Source organism: Dermacentor silvarum, chromosome 4, assembly GCF_013339745.2.
Source record: "Dermacentor silvarum isolate Dsil-2018 chromosome 4, BIME_Dsil_1.4, whole genome shotgun sequence".
NCBI classification, from domain to species: Eukaryota; Metazoa; Arthropoda; class Arachnida; order Ixodida; family Ixodidae; genus Dermacentor; species Dermacentor silvarum.
The window spans coordinates 98960487-98981032 of NC_051157.2; the positions used below are offsets into that span (position 1 = coordinate 98960487).

Sequence of the window (20546 nt, forward strand, 5' to 3'; positions counted from 1 at the left end):
AAAAAGCGAGGAAACGGCAAATCCGCGTCAACATATATCTTGTATAAAAGTATCGAGCCACACCACTCTTTCGTTACTATACTTATCTTACTATGAAACGTTAACTTCGCTTCGCGCTACTTAACTACTCGTATACCTGCGCATCGTACACATTTCCTGAATCACAGTCGCCAAACAGGCACACTTACTCGAAAAAAAAAAAAAGATAGAGCGACAATCTACTCACGTGGGTTTCCTTAGCACGGATTATCTGAAATACAATTCTTATTTCACTAAAGGTGGAAAAGAGCGTTTTAACAACTTGCATGTTTTGCAAATTCGAAGGCCTGTCACTCCAAAATTAACGCATTGTACCCCGTAAAATTTTGTCGGTTAATCTACACCACTAGTATTATTGGCCCACGGGAAGTTACGTTTATGCGCCTCGAAGTATGCTTTTTGAAGAATTGCCAAACTTTGGTTTTTGAGCAATTACTGCCTCTGACTGACCCCGAAACCAACATATGGTGGCACCATGAATTTTGGTGCCACGAATTTTGGTGCCATAAAGCCAGACGCCGGATTTTTCGACCCATATGAGCCATCTAAGGCCTTTGCCTTAACTCTCTCAGAAATCTTAAATATTACTTCCTCACAACCTCCATTTCAACCCACGTTGCGAATGATAAATTATTCAACCTCTATTAGACTCGTGATAGCTTCTAAATAACCCCGTAATACAAAAACAATCGGGCTGCCTGTGTATTATTGCAATCAAGTTCAACCACCGTGAAGTTCGTTGCTTTATAAACAAAAATCAGCATAAGTGCGCCGTTGACCCCGATAATTACCTACGCCGTTGAACAGTGAAGCGGAACAAAATTTCTAGTCTGCATCGCATACTTTTATAATTAAGAGTATAGAAACATTTTTTTGCAGGAAGGTCATCAAGAGATGGTTCTCAAGTGATACTACAGAAATTGGAAATTTGTTTTGTTTAAAGAAAGAAAATAGCGCAAACCATATTTTTCATGCCCTCTTTTTCTAATCTGCCGTTCAGTTTCCCGCAACAGCAAGAAATTTGTGAACACTCTATTTTGTTAATTGTGGAGCACTTAACGAAAAACGGAGCAACAAAAAATTGAAGTTGAACCCTTAATCCAAACGACTTAAAAGAACGTCCAAATAAACATTTTTGGCGTATTGCCGGACCAAGATTAATTAAGTTCACTTTGCCTTAATTCTTTGTGAGAGGTGGTATAGATGTGGAGTAAAAGGGTTTACATGTTGAAAACTGTGTTCTTTATACCACGCGCTTATATGTTTGCAACGTTTTGCGACTCGTTAACGAGGTTCTTGCATCTTGTCTCGATTACAATTTTTTGTGCGTGAAAAAAAGATGATGTTGAAAAAGTAGTCGCAGTTCCGCGGCGTGGAAGGATTTTTATGCCTATGAATGAATGAATAAACCTTTATTTGAAACAGTGAGTTAGTTGGCAGTCGAGGTGGGAGGGTCCCTTATTCCAGGAACCCTCTGGCTTGGATCGCCCTCCGGGCCCGGGCGACGAGTTCGCGCTGGTCGACTAGGTCCGGCTTGGAGATCGCAGCCTCCCACGTCTCTGCGAGGAGGGTTGGGTCTGCGTCTGCTGCTATTGGTTGTGTCGTTGTAATGCTTGCTCGGGTGTGCTTGCATTGCAGTAGGAGGTGTGCCAAGGTGTCTGGCACGTTGCAGTGTGGACAGGTGTAGCTGTATATCGTCGGGTGGAAATGATGCAGTAAGCTTCCGTGGGTGAAGGTATTGCTCTGGAGTCGCCTGTAGTCGGTACCTTCGTTTCTCGTTAGTTTTGGATGTGGTGGGGGGTATACCCTGCGTCCAAGCCGATAGTGCTGCAGTAGCGCTTGATAAGTTTGCGGTATTGATTCCGTTTCCTCCGCTGATTTGGGTGGGTGGGACATGTCGAAAATCTCGTGCGGGGAGGCCCGGTTGACGCTTGCGCGGGCCGCGGTGTGTGCCGCTTCATTCCCCTCGAGTCCCTCATGTCCCAGAACCCACATTATGCAGGTGTAGGGGGGAGGAGTGTCGCCACGTTTCAGTATGTTTATCGCTTTGACGGAGATCCTGCCCTTTATGTAGTTGCGTGCCGCTGTTTGAGAGTCGGTGAAGACCACTATGGCATCGTCGCTTGTATGGGTGGCGAGTGCTATAGCGGCCTCCTCTGCTGTGTCCGCGTGTTTGGTGAGAATTGTAGCCAACGCCAGTGTCGTTCCCCTGTAGTCTGTGACGCTGATGGCGAAAGCGTTTCGGCCCGGATACTTGGCTGCGTCCACGTAGCGCGCCTGCGGGTCGTTACGGTGCTTGTGTCTGATGGCGTTTACCCTGGCGAGCCGTCTGCCTCGATGGTGTTCTGGATGCATGTTCCGAGGGATCTGATGAACTTGTAGGCAATCTCGGAGCTTCGACATGATCTTTTCCTTACGTTCGCCATCGAATTCTAGGTTGATTGCGTATCCTGTGCGTCGGAGGACTGCTCGGCCTGTGGTTGTGATCTTGAGTCTCTCGATCTGGTTGATGAGGTGCGCTTCCGCAAGTTCTTCCCAGGAGTTGTGAACTCCCATGCGAAGCAATCGGTCAGTGGAGGCGGTTGCTGGCAGTCCTAGGGCGAGCTTTCGTGGCCTTTCGTATTAGGAGGTTTAGCTTTTGTTTCTCGGCTGTCTTCAGGTTGAGGTAAGGAGTTCCGTACTGTAATTCGGCTGTACAGGAGGGCTTGTATCATTCGCAAGGTGTCGTGCTCTTTGAGGCCATTGCGGCGATTTGCCACGCGTCGTATCAGATGAGTCAGCTGTGCCACAGTGTTCTGTAGTCTAGGGAGTGTGGCGGAGCCGGACCCGTCCTTGTGTATATGGAGTCCGAGGATTCGAAGTGAGTCGACCTTCGGTATCGGGACTCCCTGAAGAAGGACTTGTGGGTCCGGTGCGTCGTGGCTTGGGGGCCGGCCCCGGGTGCGTGCCGCGAGTACTAATAGCTCGGATTTATCCGGGGCACAGTGGAGGCCGCAGGTATTCAGGTACCGTTCGATGATGTTGACCGCCTCCTGAAGACGGTCCTCCTGTTCACCCGTGCTCGCGCCTCTCGTCCACAGTGTGATATCATCTGCATATAGAGCATGAAATATCCCTGGGATGGTGTCTAGGAGGCGGGGAAGTTTGAGGAGGGCCACGTTGAAGAGGAGTGGCGAGATTACCGAACCCTGCGGCGTACCCCTGTTAGGTAGGTGAAATGTCTTGCTCCGGAGATTGGCAATTCCCACCGTGGCCGTACGGTTGGTGAGGAAAGCGCGTATGTAGGCGTATGTTTTGGCACCGCAGCCGATATCTTCTAGGTTACGGAGAATGGCTTCATGGCTCACGTTATCGAAGGCGCCCTTTACGTCTAGAGCTAGAATGGATGACTTGCTGTGTTTGCTCAAATGGTCAAGAATATCTTCCTTTAGCTGGAAGAGGACGTCCTGCGTGGAGAGCATCTGGCGGAAGCCGAACATGGTGTGTGGATAGCGATCGTTGTCCTCGAGATGTGTGGTGAGCCGCTCGTTGACCATGTGTTCAAATAGTTTCCCGGCGCAGGACGTAAGGGAGATGGGGCGGAGATTTGCGATGAAGATGGTATTGTTCGGCTTGGGTACCATGGTTACCTCCGAGTGTTTCCAGGCTGTTGGTAGCTCGCCCTTAATCCAGCAGTCGTTATAGTACCGAAGGAGAGCCGCCAACGCCCGAGGGGGTAGCTGTCGAAGGTGCTTGTTGGTGACTCTGTCTTTACCCGGGCTCGTATTGCGTGTTAATCTAGAGAGGGCCGCCTGTAACTCTGCCTGTGTGAAAGGCCGATCTAGCTCTTCGTTGGACGCTCCTTCGTACTCCCTGGTGGTGGAAAGGTTGGTGGCAGTGGTGTGCGGGTTAGCTGAGCCGTGTAGCTCGTCTGAAGTTCTTGGAGAAGCTGATCCTCTGTGCCGCCATAGTTGTGGATTAGCCGGTGAATTGTATGTCTTTGTTGGGTTTTGGTGTGGGTGTCGTCGACCAGTGCTCGAAGTATATGCCAAGTTTTCTTTGTGCTGAGCGTCCCTTGAAGTTGGTCGCAGAAGGATCGCCAGTTCTGGCTCGCTAGCTGTTCAGCGTACTCCTGTGCCTGCGTGCTTAATAGGGCAATTCGGCGCTGGAGCTTGCGGTTGAGCTTTTGCCGTCGCCATCGTTTGAGAAGCGATCGCCGAGCCTCCCATAAGTGCAGTAGGTGATTATCGACCGCTGGATTGTCCTCGTCTAGATGAATCGTCCTAGTGTGGCCGTCAGCCGCACCCACGATACCGTATAGCCAAGCTTCAATGTCTTCAATGTCCGAAACGTCGTCAAGCTCATTCCTATACGCGTTCCAGTCAGTGAGTCGCGCCTTTCCTGTCTTGGGCGCGCGGTGAGATTGTTCAACCTCGATTTGAATTATGTGGTGATCGCTCCCTAGCGTATCTGGGAGTCGGGTCCACGTGGCCTTTCGCACGTCTCGGGTGAACGTGAGATCAGGATTGGTGTCCCTCGACACGCTGTTGCCCACTCGTGTTGGTTGGAGCAGGTCATTCCATAGCGTAAGGCCGTGCTGTTGTGCGGCGTCGTGAACCCGTGCCCCTTTCTTGGTGGTATTGGGGTAGCCCCAGGCCGCGTGTGGGGCGTTAAAGTCCCCCACTACAACAAGCCGGTTACCGTTAACGCTCTTGCGAAGCTCCCGGACGAAGTGGTCGTAGTGGAGTAGCTGCTCTCGCGGTGGGCTGTAGAGGTTGACCAGGTATAGGCTCTGTTGATTCTTGCGAGTCGGCAACACCTCCACTATGGTGTGTTCGATTTCAGTGTCTTCAATTTCGTGCGGCTGTGCGGTTAGTGTCTTCTTGACAAGAATTGCGGTGCGGGAAGTGTGTGCCATAGTGGTGTAGCCGGGGAGCTTTATTTTCTTGGTGTTGGTTTCCTGTAACGCGATTATATCAGGATTGTTTGTTTTGAGATATTCTTGCAGGTTGGCCGAGCGGGGTCTATAGGATCTGCAATTCCAGTGCCAAATGCGGAGGGTGGGAAGCGACTCGGTGTGTCTACGTTTGAGAGCCGCCATGTTGGTGGTTGTCCTCCACCTGGAGTAGGTGGTTTGGTGGTGTCGAGCTAGAATCCTCTGCGGATTCCACTCGCACTGTCTTCCGTCCTTTGCGTTTGGTTCCGAACTGCTCCGCCAGATGTTCATGAGTCACGAAATTCTTGTAAGCATAGGTCATGAAGTTGTGTTGTTGTGCCATGAAGCCATCCAGTTTGGCGTCGAGTGTGGTGACCGTACGGGTTAGTGGCTCTACCTTTTCCATGATTTTAGTTATCACTGTCTGTATGGTTCTGTCTGCTGATGCGAGAAGCTTCGTAGTGAGGGTTTCCTCGAAGACTTGAAGGCGTCGTTCAACAAGGTCGAGAATCTTCGCTTCATATGCTTGCAGCCGTTCGTCTACCCGCTTCATTATTCTGGTTTCTACCTGTTTTAGTATGCTTTCTTCTACTCTCTTCGCTACTCTGTCCTCGAGTTCTGGCGTGTTGCACTCGGCTACCGGTTGTTGTTGTATCGTCCTCTGTAGATCCTGTACTTTATGTTCGAGGGTCCGTATAGTCGCTGTCTCGTCCGAACTGCTCGTGTTGCGTGAGGAATTCGAGGCACTGATTCCGTTCGCCGCGGCGACGTAAGTGATTCGCCTAACGGAGCGAGACCGTGACCGAGAGCGGGATGTAGAGCGCGATCTTAGGATAGAGCGTGAGCGTCTACGGCCAGGTCTTTGTTGAGGCGAGGGCCCTGTGAGCTGTCCGAGGTGGTAACCAGCGCGGGGAAGTCTTCGGTGCTTGAACTCCAGTGATTCTCTCGGGCGCGAGCGTTATCAAGCTGCTGTCTTCTTACTTGGTAGGGGGGCGGGTTGTTACGGAGTTTCTTCTTGCATTCCTTGCCTGCCGTTTCGTGGTCTCCGCCGCAAATCTTGCACTTCGGGTGACAGTCATGTTCTTCCGTGACCCCATCGCGCCCGCATGTGTAGCAGAACTTGGCCTTTGGCTGAGGACAGATATCCTGTCGGTGTCCGATGGCGCCACAGGTTCTGCAGTATTGGACGGATTTTCGGTAGGGCTTGCATCTGTAGTCACCGCTCTGGTACGTTACGTAATAAGGGACGTGCTGTCCGTCGAAGGTGATAACCGCGGCTGTTGAAGATCCTAGCATGCGTGCGCCGAGAACCGTGTATCTTGAGTCCACTCGAAGGCCGGCAACAATCTCCGCGGGACTTGTACCCGGTTCGAGGCCGTATATCACTCCACGGCACACATCGTCTGGGTGTCGAATGTGGGGATTTACTTGATAGACGGTTCCGCCGAGTTGTATGGTGTTGATATGCTGCAGTTTGGAAGCTTGTTCCGTACTTGCCGTGCTCGCGATGATCACATTCTCTAGTTTCTGGACTTGTATACGGACGTTATCGTGCAAGTCTTGCTGGACCAAACCACTAGATCTTCCGATGGCATGTGTCACTGCGATGAGTGTATGTTTCGAGAGGTCAAGTCCTGCTTGAGGGCGGAAGACGATTTTGAAGTCGTCAGTAGGAAAGGGTCGCATCCTCAGAATGCGTTGACGCTGTGGCAGTGGTTGTTGTGCTTGAGGTTTGGGGTCTGGGTTCAGGACTTCTATAGCTCTTTTTTCGGTGGATTCATTGTCTTCTTTGGCTGATCTGCCTTTACGACCAACCTGTAACCACTCGATGTGGGCTTTACCCGTCGTTTTGCCGCTATTGGCGTCGTATGTCCACTGTGGTATGGTATCAGAGTTAGCCCCGGTCAACTCCATTCGCGCCGTAGTCGGCTCTTCTTGTAAAGCGTTCGCCATCTGTGTTTCCAGAAAAGCGTGGGCGTTTCGCCTCAGACGCTGCTTCTGCGTGATTTACTCCTACTGTGCGAGCACCGCGGGCCTGCAGGCGCGAGCCGCTGGTCTCCCGCTCGCGCCACGGTCACAGAATGTTCAGAGCTCGATTATTCGAGTAAAGGTCTACTCACTGCGTCGTGGCTGGCGTCAAACGATGCCTTGCAACTTTAGGAATCCGAGGTTACCAAATTCGCTGAGTGTCCAAGCAATGTTCCACACAAAATAGCGAAAAAGCAGGAGCCCATGTGAGGTACGACTATGCTCCTTTATGCCTAATATAAAAAAAAAAACTTTAAGCGAAAATTAAAAATATTCGGGACCCGTTTCGCGACTATCCTAATCTGAATAAACCTAGCTGGCTCATCCACTGCAGTGGCGTCATCTCGTTCTCCCACTAGGTTGGTGCATCGTTCATGTACACAGGGAGCATTTCAGTTAACAGATGGAAGTAGATTTCAATTCCAAAAATAGGTTCCCCCGACTAGTCTTTAAATACTTGCAGTACGCGCTCTCGTGTGCTTGCTACCTCGCCGTACCTTAGTAGGAATTCGGATGCAGGAGCCCTGAAAACTCAAGATCAACTCATTTCATGGCTAAAAAGAGGCAAAAAAGACACAGTCTGAGTCACTATTATTCACAACAAAAAGAATGAGTTCAGAATTTAATGTGAGTGTGACTTTTACTTTAGTATTAGGACCAGACACAAGCGCTGGCATCACCATACATGGGTCTTAATATAGGCTTCATTTTCTCACTTAAAACAAAGTAACGCAAATGTTTTTACGGCACTAGATTCACCAGTCATGGATGGGTAGTATATATGAAATGTTCATAAAAATCGACCGTGGTTATCTTTTTAAGACGTGTCTAAAATATTCAAATTTTCGCTACTTGTGCAATTTTGGCATTTCTGGGATTTTATAACGAAATAAGTACGTGGTGTACTTGCACCCTTCTTTTTTTTTAGTTTGCTAGAAACCTTGTGAGTGTTTGTCAGAAATATTTTCAGCTCTCTCACCATAGCTAAAATCTATGGCCCCAAAATACCCTGATTTCGGGGTCAGAAGCAGTTGCTCAAAAACCAAATTCCGGCAATTTTCCAAAAGCATACTCTGGGTGACATAAGTTTAACTACCCGTAGGCCAATAGTACTAGTGATGTATATTTACCGAAAAAAAATTGGCGGGGTGCAATGCGTTAATTTTAGAGTGATAGGCGTTCGAATTTGTAAAATCTGCAAGTCGTTAAAACGCTATTTTCTACCTTTAGTGAAATAATTATTTTCAATAAATCCGTGCTGCATTTTGCAAAACGAAGGTTCATTCCTTTCTACGGAGACATTTTCCCACTTCATATAAAAAATTTTGCTGAAAACTAAGACTAGTCAGGATCCCTCGTTCATAGTGAAATATTTAGCGCGCACAATCGACAAAGACACAGTAAAGGGGGACACACGAGCGCTTACTCACAACTGTTTATTTTCGGAAAGATACAGAACATAAATACCCCAGCTATCTGCACTGAGCATGTGCATCAAGAGTCGTCAGTATAAACAGAAACAGATTAAAACCGTTTTCAAGAGTAGTTTATACTGACGACTCTTGTTGCACATGCTCAGTGCAGATAGCTGGGGTATTTATGTTCTGTATCTTTCCGAAAATAAACAGTTGTGAGTAAGCGCTCGTGTGTCCCCCTTTACTGTGTCCTTGTCGATTGTGCGCGCTAAATATTTCACTATAAATTCGTACCAACTCACCAAACTATCAGTTCTGCTGAGGATCCCCCTTACGCTGTCCTTATCTGAACACACCCTCGTACATAATGCACGAGTGCAGCCGATGTTTATGTAAAGGCCACAGATATTTTACAAATGGTCAGCTTGCTGCCGCGGTTTATTTATGAGTGCTGTATAATAACCGTGCAAATCTGTCCGCATTAGTTGACTCAATATAGGTGCGATTTTCATATTTGTGATATCGTTTTGTTGCTGAATTACATATTTGTAAACTTGATACTTGAGTTCCATATGAAATTTTGCTGCGATATTCAAGAATATTGTGAAAATATTGGTGACCTAAATAAAGTACCGACATGAGACAGGACAAAAACCTCATCAAAATTGGTGGAGTTGTTGCTAAGAAAAATTATTTCTTCGTACCCATGTAAATAAATAGGGGCTCCCGAAAGGAAGTTAATTTTTGTGCAGCTGGAGCTTAGCAATTAACGCGAACACAGAATAGATCGGCCCAGCCACACCTGGCGTACTTCCGGTGCATTTCCATTATGCCTATAGTGCATGTGCAGCTATTCAACTGTCGACACAATTCCCAGCTGTGTTTACTGCATGCTGTCACGGATAACCTTCCACTGAATGGTTTTTGCCTGCGTCGTCAATATGTGATCCGCGGGTGTTTGTGGAAATACTAAAGGAGATAAGGAGCGCTACTCTGGGCATTGTGAAATTCCGCCATATTGTGAAATCCGTCATCTTGTCAACTCTGATTGGCGCAGAGGGCTGCTATACGGCGGCTCTGATTGGCTGAAAATGCCGCCGTTACAGAATTTGACAATATGGCGCAATTTTAAAGTGCCCAGAATACCCCCCCCCCCCCCCCACACACACACACACACATTCACCATACTAAGATACGCTGGCAAAGCTCTGGCGCAATTATGCGACGACGAAGTGATTTTCATGATTTTCTCGATCGCTCCTTCATCCACCGTGGTGGCGTGTGGCGTTGCGCTGCTAATCCGAGATCAAATCCCGGCCACGGTGACAGCATTCCGATGGGGGCAAAATGCAAGAACGTCCGTGCACCGTGCGTTAGACGCGCGTTAGAGAATCCCAGTTGGTCAAAATTATTTCGGATTCCCTCGCCACGGCGCACCTCCTAATCATATCGAGCTTTTGGCATGTAAAACCCCAGAATCTTATTTGACGACCCCTTCTTCGAATTCGAATTGGTTCACCAAAAGATGCCTATATGAGAAAAACCCAAGCCGACCACATGTGAGACCAACACTTATGTGCTGAGCCCGCACGGCGCGTTCAACACGATGTTCCGCAAAACAAGCAACTTGTTTGTTTGTTTTGTTTTTGTTTTTAATCAGCGGTGCGGGGAGGTTGTGCTGGGCCAGCACAGCAAGCGCGTGTCTGCGAGATGTGTGCCGTGCCGAGCTGAAGGATATAGCTGGCCATTCGCGCTTGAGCGGTTGCCTCGAACGTATTTTTCTGGGTGTGCTTTATTTAGAAGTGTATTTATTAAACATCGTTTCGTTGTGGCAAGGCGTTTTATTTGCGGAGCTTGTGGTTGGCGAAATACTTCTGCTGCGGGAACCCGAACGAAAGCGAGGACGCTTCGTCTGGCCTATTGTGGGTCAATAAAAAGTACACCTATATAGCTCCGATTTATCACGTTAGATGTCGTGTTTTTGATAGTTTCATTTTTGGTTAATTTCTTTTCCTACCTACACACAAAATTAACCGGTCATAAATGTTTCCAAGGTGAAATTTTACAAACGCAACGGTTGCTCAGTGACGAGGCGGCCGCATTTCAATGGCAGGGAAATGCAGACATGCTCGTGCATTGTGTACAGGTTGAAGAACCCCAGGTGATCCAAATTAAACCGCAGTCCCCCACTACGGCGTGCCTCATAATCATATCGTGGTTTTGGCACGTAAAACTCCAGAATTTAATTTCACAAGCGCAATGGACAGACGAAGGAGACCATGCAAGCACTTGTCTCATCTACTTTGCCGTCCCATGGCAGCAAAGTTCGTTGCGCTGCATAATACTCCAGTGAATTCCTCTTAAACGACGACCACTTAAAAGGTACTGCCGGAGAAACAGAACGTGGACACACACTTTAGTAGGCGGCCCATATAAGGCGCATATGCATTCTTATATGCATTTATCGGTGAAACGGAACCCCTATTTCTCTGAAGTTCGGGCAAACGGAACTTGCGTCGAAACTGCAACGGCCGTTACCGGCCGTTGTAGTGCCCATACAACAACAGCACTCAGACGACGGTGTGGGAAATATACAGGCTGAGAGATCTATATACAGGGTGTCCCAGCTATCACGCAGCATAATTTAAAAAAAGAGGAACGGCGTTACGCGAAGAAAACCTAGTGCGTATTGTTTTCAGCACAGTGGAGTAGCCGCCAGTAATTTTTTCGTTACTGAGATTTAATTAGGTAATTGTAATTGATTATCTAAGTCGATAAGTACTGTCCTAATTCAACAAATTGTCAATGAGAAAGTTGTAGAGCAACATGAAAAACTCTCGATACAGCTTTCTGTTGCTCAATACGTGCTACATAAAAGTGTTTTTCCGAGCGTGAAAGAAGCCAGCGAATACACGCAGAATTGCCGCGCGACTGGCCGCTCGAGGCACTTTGCGTGCATTCGGGAGCTTTTTTCACGCTAGGAAAAACACTTTTATGTAGCACGTATTGAGCAAAAGAAAGTTGTATCGGGAGTTTTTCATGTTGCTCTACAACTTTCTCATTGACACTTTGTTAATTAGGACAGTACTTATCGACTTAGATAATCAATTACAATTACCTAATTAAATCTCAGTAACGAAAAAATTACTGGCGGCTACTCCACTGTACTGAAAACAATACGCACTAGGTTTTCTTCGGGTAACACCGTTCCTCTTCTTTTAAATCGTGCTGCGTGATAGCTGGAACACCCTGTATAGTGTAATCTATACCATCAGACGCTTGCATTTCTGCAACGTCAATAGCGAAAACCTCTTAGTGATTGAGCTATGTATAGTTTAACGTTCAAAAGGAATATATGTGACGCCGTATAGTGGAGGGCTTCGCATAAATGTTGGCCGCCGGGATTCTTTAGTGTATATATACCCATCATGTTAGATCTATTCTGCACTCCGACCCCTTAAATTCGGCATTCGCGGCCGGGAATCGAAGCCGCGACCCTATGTCCTGCAACATAACGTCATGGCAACTATGCCATTGCGGTACGTGGGCAACTGCTTCACTGTCATGAAAAACAATCCTATGCGGTGTTCACTTTGCTCAGCTTCTTCGTGTGCGCTTTCCGTTGGGCATCGCTGTAGGGACAAATAAATAGCTGTATCGCACCAATGCACTTATTCTCGCTATGATAGTGGATGTCACGGAAGTGATTAATCGCGTCCGAGCGACAGCAGTTGACATTGAGAAGGGCAAGGATATCGTGTTGGTATGGCTATCTATAGTGTGCAGTCGTCGTGATCCAGCGTGCGCAACGATATCCGGACAAACGGCAAAGGTTGAAATATAAATTCTGCAGTGAAATTCCGAGCACGACGATTGCGCATAATTTCAAAACAACATTTCGTACACGCATGGTGAAAACTGGGCTGCAAGAATTGAAACAGAACAATTACATCCTCGTTTCGAGCCACAATAATATCCGCAGCAATCGATGCTTCTTAAGTCAACGTTTCTTTGAAGATATTTTGTGTCCTTCGCTTAAGCGAAACTATTGATAAATAGAACTTTTTTTTTTTTTCGAGTGCCTTCGAGTGCTGCTAATGTGGACTCTACCCCCCTTGTCAAGAAACCAACTGCTGCAGCTTCTGCGTTAGGTGGTATATTGCCTCCCTTACGCAGAGGTATGTACATGTACATCAAGGTAGGCTCCAATTGGAGGGAAGGGGGCGGAGGTAATCGAAGCATACAAAAAACGGTGCGCGCGTGCGTGTGCGTGTCCTCGATCCACTGTGGATACTCCACTGTCCGAACGTCTAATTACAGCGACAAGGTGTGGAGCCGTGCAGAAAACACGCAGTGAAGTGACACTGTTAGCGACCCACGGCGCCGACATCGAAGCACCCTATTTACTACCGTCGCCACGCCCCCTTCCTTGCCCTCTGTTCAGCTGTCAGCAGCCCATGGTATGCATATATTGATAGTTACAGTGCGCACATCAGCCATTTCATTTACGAAATTAAAATAAACAACAATGACGCATCATTTTCCCGCTGTAATGCTGGAAGCACGTTTCACCTTGCTTATTTTGCGCTCGGGACCGCGACCTACCTGACAAAGCTTCCCGAGTACGGGGTGAAGCGGACCGCTGTGGTTGGCCACATAGTCGGCGGCGCCTGGTACCAGGTTGTCCACCTTGACGAAATGACCGCGTCCGCTGGTCGCCCACATCGCGAAGGTGGCGTCCGGCAGTTTCGAACGAGCGCCTGAACAGACGAGGAGCAGGCGAGGGCATGCGCGGGTGCCGACGACCGAGCAGGTAATGAAGCGCAAGCCGACGTGGCGCGGGTAAGCAGCAAAGGAGCCCGCATCGACAGCGTAATCGCGGCGGACAGCCCCGGCGAGGACACGACCAGCCCAGCCTTCACGCGCTAGAAAGGGGACGGCGGCCCTAAACATTACAACATAAATACCGGCTCTCGATGCTGTTGCCAAGGTTGCAGCGTTTCCCACCTTGTCAGCGGAGGCATACGCCGTAGCCAGCCGCTATCGCAGTGGACTATACAATGGTTTCCACGGTAACCCCGCGGCGGCACATGCGTTTGATTGTTGATAATGTAGTGCCGCTCACTGTTCCTTCGCTCCGCTTGACGAAGTGACAAAAGAACACCGCTGCATCAACGTGATCTGCAAGCGATCACCGACGATGCCGCGTCGTTTGCGGCAGGTTGTCCTCTGGTTCCAATTCTGGAGGACCAGCGCTGGTTCCCAGAATTTGAACTACGCTGCACCAACCGGCCCAAGTTCATACCAGTCCTCTGGATGTACCGACGATGCTGACAACGAGTGACGATTGAGAGGACTGCTGGGAATCATGCTCTTTGCGTGTGATGGATGTTTCCCTCATCTACGGCAGCCGAAATATATGAACGTTGAAGAATATTGCATTTTATGCAACACACGGCTTCGTGCTGAATTATAACAAATACGAAAAGCGCTCGACTGAATACGCCGCATATGTGCTTCAAGAACTCTTGTTGTGCCAAACTGAGTCGTTAGTTTCCTGCATACGTGAAAGCCAAAGCAATTGACGCGGCTTCTGTTGAACAAGCCAGCAGCCAAACAACGTATATGTGCGCACGTGGCGACATTGTTCTGTTATCGACGATGCCATCCAGGATTTTATTGCAGGGTCAGAAAGATTTCCACTATAAAATCAGAGCTTAAGGTTTCGTTTTGTTTATACAAAATAGATTAGATTAGCTGTATTTTTCTTTTCATTTATTCCTTCATTCTATAAAACATCATAAGCTATAATCTATTAATTCTCACACACCTATTCATAAATTTTGTTTACATTATTTCAAGATTCTTTTTTCTTGTTTTTATGTCGAACTACCCGGTTCTTGGCCAATCCCTCAGAGTGGGTATGTGCCACTAACATCTAGGTTCTACATCTACATGATGATGATGATGATGACAATAAAGTCTTTGGCACATATCCGCTCACATCTGCTTACCCGAAAGAAAGAAGAAGCAGAACGCAATGGAGCAAAGTCGTGCGTCGACCCAGCGCATTGACGACGTCGAGCCGCCCGTGCCTTTCGACTATGAGCTCGACCCAAGGTAGGTCGCTGGAGCACAGATCGCTCGCTTTCAAGCCACAAAAACAGAGTTCGTCACACAGCTTGTCGGGGCATTTTCTTGCCAGTGAGGGAGATGGTGACGCCTCGGAGATCGCACGTGGGCTGTTGCTTCGGCGAGTGGCGAGATTTTCTCGTGCGCCGTTGGAGCATAATAGCTAGCCTACACAACGCGAAAGACGAAGCACGTAACTGACACACTAATACAACGCGCAAGACAAAGCACGAGGGAGAGCGCGTACAGCGCGTCGTAATTGCAGCCTCCGCGATCAACTTCAGAAACATTTTAGCTAATTGCGGAGGCCACGCTCCGCTGTGCTGAGTACGGTCGCAGTGCTTCGTGCCAGGTCCCTTCGAATGTGGCATCGAGGCGTCGTAGTACTCGAAGCGTTCAGTTAAGGCCGGAATACATGGAGCGATAACCGGCGTTTCTCGGGCGGCGAACGTCCGACGGCCGCGTCAAGTTGCCGGCAGCCGATCCAAACATTTTCGTAGCGTCTAGCGCGCAGCGGTGGACGACAGCAATCAGGAACTAGTTCCGGGCAATGCATGCTGGTGTTTCGCGCGCGCGCGCCTTTTCGCGTCGTCTAATGCAGTTCCTAGTATGCATCGCGGTGACATCTGCGAGGAAACAGACAAGCAGTGCAAGCTCTCTACAACAACCTTCAGCAGGTGACACTGCGGAGAGAGCAGACGCTGCTTGTCTCCACACAGAAACAGCGTGAGATATCTGGTGGTCTTGCTCATCACATGTAGACGGTGCGCAGTCGAAACACAGCTTAAACTTTAGGAGCATGCTTACCCGTCTATGTCTTATACGCACGACCAACAAAAGCATGATTATCGATGGAAAAAAAAAAGAAAAAGGGCATAAACTACGTTGTGTATGAAGTGATGTAGTTCTGACACTTGACTCTATTCAATGTACAACTTCGAGAATCTTCCTAGCACATTGATCACAATAACACCGGCAAAACGGCCACGAGCGCGAATCGCGTATCGCAGCCACGCTTGGTGCAATGGGCTGCCAAAATACGCCCCGTTCTTAAGCGCAGCTTGTTAGGGTACTCACACAAACGGCCGTCAACACAGCGGTCAATCTCCACGAAGAAAGAAAAAAAAACACACACGAAGAGACCACGACCTCATCAACTTCAACAGTCTTGGAGGAATTAAGTTGTATCACTATGGTAGGCAGTGTAGCACTATACCCCATCCATATCACATGTCCTGTTAATTCCTGCGCTGTTTGCCAAGCAACACATACAACCTATAGCTCGTGTCGGCGGATCACCCCCTTAGAATATCAGTCCTCTTCCAAGGTCTCGTACACTCCCGTTTCGAAAAAAACAATGCAGCTGTATGTTTACGGACTAAACGTAGAGTAAACGGGAAAGAGAGTTTAATGAATTCCCTAAAGATATCAGCCTTCCTATATGTGCAGGCTGCGAGGCATGGTGGCCAACAAGACGTTCACCTCGGTCGCCTGCGCCATTGTGATCGTATGCATATTCTCGTGCGTCGTCCTTTCCATGGTCCTCTACCCAATCCTGGGAAAGATAAAGAACGGTAATTCTTCGCTTTCCTCTCTATGTCTTGTCTTGCTTGCCTTCGTGGTTGACGGAAGACGCTGCAGTACAAATAACGCAAAGTTGGCATGCGTCACTACCGACGTCACAAATGACGGAGAAACGGCGTCGCTACAACCGGAGCGTTATTGCACGTGTTACTTCTAGAAACATTGCAGTACAGATGCGGAGATAGAGAAGAGAATTAAGGCAATGAGGTTAACCAGACGGGCGTCCGGTTTGCTATACCTTGTGCTGAGAGATTAGGATAAAGGGACGAAAAGAGAAAGAAGGGGACGTAAAATAGCACTAGCTGCACGCGCACGTAGGGGCGCACACCGAGCAGCGAACTGTCGACTTGTGAAGTTGCAACAACGCTCTTGTTGCTTTCTGGGCCAGCAACGCATGGGGTTATATGGTCTAAGTATCTTCTCCTCTGAAGATGGCCTTGAGTCTAGCTGATTTAATGAGACGAAGAGCAACGCAAGAAGTACAGGTGCAATAAGACTTAGATGAAACAAAAATCAACCCAAGGTACCAGTCGATATCATCGGTGCACGTGTAATCAAACGTCGCATTGTTAGTAGCAGCCAGTCCACGTCCCTTATTGTCGGCCTATATCCTTATGTGTCGCTTTAGCACTATTTTTACCGTACAATTCTACATAGCGAGTTGCCCACCAGTCTGTTCTGGTGGACATTACAGAATAGGTGCCAGCAACCGAGTTGTCAGCCGAAGGAGATGAGGTGTCAGTTTTTCGAAGTTTCCAGCCGCAGCGCTCTCGCGCCGAAGGTATTCCGAATCTAAGATACCAGAGGCTACGGCTGTTGCCAAACAACTTAGAAATCCTGCTTGTTCAGGACGCCTTGACGTTGAGTATGTCCACCAGATCGAAGTTATTCGTCAATGAAACCCAAAAATGTCGCAGTCTCGCCCGAAATCCGAAGCATCAATTGCGATAGCAAATTAGTAGACAACGATAGGAACTAAGGATAGTAGCTTTATCGGCCATTTAAACCTGTAAACATTCGCTTCCTAAGTTGGCAAGCATAGTGTCACGCACGCACTTGCAAACATGAACACATATCTGACTCGATGACTGCGGACACTCGATCGCTCTCAAAACGCTGGCGTGAGGAAGAGAGGCAGCAGCAGTGAGAGAAGTGACCTTCGTGTTGCCTGTCGCTTCAACGCGAACTAAGCGGTGAGAATACAGCGCACACGAAGCTAACAGCTAGCCCTCGGTGCGTCTAGACTATGTACCCATCGATCGCCAGATCGCTTTCAAGATATATAAAACCCACACGGCCGCGCTCCGCCGCGGCATACGCAACCGCCGCCAGGAGTAGAACGCTCCCCCTTCCTCGGTGACTTGCGTGCAATGAAACACAGCGCGCTTACTCCCCCGCCTTCCTCCCTTGCGCGCGCGAGAACGAGTCACTATCCTCGGCTCTCACTCGCACACTTTCACTCGCACCCACAGCATACGGCACGCGGCCACGATGTTATCGCACTTGGACTTTATACGGAACATCACGGCGACGCCGCCTGAAGTGTCCATATAATTACTATCGCAATAAAATGTTAGGCGTAAGGTTCAGAGACAAGAAGAGAGCGGTGTGGTTCAAAAAGCAAGCGGGGATAGCCGATATTCTACTAGTTGACATTGAAGGGCACCTCACCAGGTCTGGCCATTTTGAGCTGACAGGCGTAGTGCCATACAATGCGCACTAAAGATCGTGTCTACAATGTATTGCACCGCTGCGCGCTGTGAAAAGAGCTGAAATTTCACACCAAACGTCGTGCGTCCTTCTCCTCGCGGGCGCCGCACTCCCAGCCGGAGAGTCGACGAGAGTCGCACAAGTGCACCTACGTAAATAGCAGTTCTGTGACGTCACTCACAGCCACATGCGACTTCGAGAATTATTCAAGGGAACATCAGTTATTTTACTTCAATAGACGAATTAAAGTTTAGAGAAATAATAAAACATACAAACCATTGAAATCATTGGAAACATTGCCATTGAAATCACTCAGCATGCAGTCAGACCATATAGCTTATCTGAGCTTATAGGGCTGTAAAGAGACTGATCTGCGATTTGGAGCTGGTGAGCCTCTGGAATCACCTGAAACGGCAATCAAACTTTGATGTCACAAAACCTGCGAGATGCGCATCACTAGCATTGTGCAAGTTTTCTCGGTGCCCATATGTATACGGGAAAAAAAGAAAGAGAGAGAAAGTAATAACGCGTTTTTCTTGCTATTTCTTGCAGAGCACCTCGGAAACGTTTGACGAGAAAACCCTCTACAAGAAGTTCGCATCTGCACATATTCCAGAATTACCTGATTATGGGCGTGAACAACAATTTCTGATTATATTTGAACAGACAACAATTTCAACTAAATGCTTATCGTCACTCTTCGGGCGCCATCACTTTACATATTGCTTCACTGCACTATTACTCGCACTGCCACCATGCGCCTGTGCGCTGTATTGTCAGTAACTGGACTAGGTCAGCAATAAACGATACAGGCTAAACTTTCTACTGTGAATCACGTTGCACAAGTAAATTTGCTTTTGCACTGGTTGGTACGTGGCATCTATGATGAAAACAGAGCAAACAACAGACGTTTTCCGTCATTTTAGATTTTCCCGTCAAAATATCATGTTACACCCTCTGCTATTATTTCGAGAAAAAAAAAATTCTTTGCAAGGTTCACCACGATGGCTGAGCGACGCGTTCGTCACTAAAATCTGCAGTTTTCAATCTGTGTAATTTCTACGTAACATTTGTAGGAAGTTACTTATTCAAGCGTTCCATAATGACACGCTGTCGTTATCTACGATGTTTCCCAGGGTCATAAAACCGCGGCAAAATGCATCAACTTGAAATTAAGCGAAAATAGGGGGAATGTGAAGTGTATACTCAGTGACGAAAATGTCGTATTCCTAGCTCGAATAGACGCATTGGAAATCATTCTTTAACTCTCGTTATCTTTTTTTTTTTTTTTTTTTTTTTTCATGCACGATACGAGAAATTCTTTTCGTTCATTCGGTGTCCTCAATTAGCTATACAAGCTACCTTGTTTATATTCAATGAAAGTATGGGGAACGTGTTGGGCAAGGTGTACGCAAAATTTAAATTAAAGTTTGTGGTTTAATTGCGGCTTTTGCAATAAATTACGCATGCACGTGCGCCGGAGCTTTATGAGTATGTTTTACGAGCAGCGCAAAACTTGGCCAACTGGCCTGATTTAACTGTACAGATACCAGCAAAATCAAGTTCAGCGAACTATGAGGGGATACTATCGCGAATCTATGTGCCAACTTAAACAAATGGGCACCAATTACTGCCTTGGGAAAAAATTACTTTAGCCAGTGCTTGAAGGCGTCACGCTACTCGTTTAACTATGTCCCATAAGAACTCTACGCGCGAGAGAAAAAAAATGCATTTTGTAGAAATGCAGGTGATGTTAGCTGCAATATTTACCAAAATGTTCATGTTACTGGAATGTTAGCGTTTAAAATAAGTATTGCGCCTTCGCTTGATCGTGTATTTTTTTTTTTTTTTTTTTTTTTTTCATGCGTGATAGGACGGTCACTTGGTGTCCTCGGCAAAATAAACGAAGTACCTTCTTTATGTTCGGTGACAGTAAGGGTCAGCTATAGGTTACGAGTGATGTGTAGGTAACGTTGAAAGTGAGTGGTTTAAATAGGGCCTTGGCAATAAATTATGTATACTAGCACTCTCGAGCGTTATGAAGGGGTACTATCGAGACGCCGATAATTTAGCCTGTTGATTTGGCAAGACTAAATATTCCACCGAGATCAAACTTAGTCCGTAGAAGGCTATGGCAATCTCGGTGCGAAATTAAATCGCTGTAGATAAAATACAGCTTTCCCAAAAAATAAGAAGTCTTAATTAGGTCTTATAAATCGTCGTACGGCCGCTATCACCTATGCTTAATTGCAAATGTCCCAACGTAACTGTACGTTACAGCATGTTTCTATTTCGCAGAACGGGGAGCACTGCTGACTTCAATCTGTGACAAAATTTTCAAGTTCATTGCCTAATTAGAAGCGTCTTTATCTACGGCGGTGCATCCTTCACAGGCACATTGTGCAATGGGATTAAAGGGATACTATAAAGGCAAATATTAAGTCAAGCTAAAGTGATAGTTAGTGCTCGAGAATCTCCAGGGCGTCAATATTATCGCGAACAGAGCCATAGTAATCGAGAAATTGAGGTGCAGGACATGATTATATAGAGACTGTCCCGGGACAATCAATTAAGTACTTGCCCGATGACGAAGGCAAGACGATTTGTATTCTGACGATTGTATTGACGATTTGTATTTTGTCCCTATACTACTCAACCACTCGTTATAGAAACATCATTGTATTGGATTATAAGACGAAATAATGTGCTGCTTTTTCTGTTCT

The 20546-nt window shown here is 47.5% G+C and overlaps 1 protein-coding gene across 1 annotated transcript in view; it reads right to left on the reverse strand.

Annotated features, from left to right (window-relative positions):
- LOC119450437 (O-methyltransferase MdmC-like) overlaps nucleotides 1–13357 on the reverse strand; it is a 29321-nt gene extending 15964 nt beyond the window's left edge. Inside the window, exon 1 of the mRNA XM_037713881.2 lies at nucleotides 13003–13357. Within this exon, the coding sequence (XP_037569809.2) occupies nucleotides 13003–13350 (348 nt within the window). The 5' untranslated portion in view covers nucleotides 13351–13357. The remainder of the gene's footprint in view (nucleotides 1–13002) is intronic.
- Nucleotides 13358–20546: the final 7189 nt, after the last annotated feature.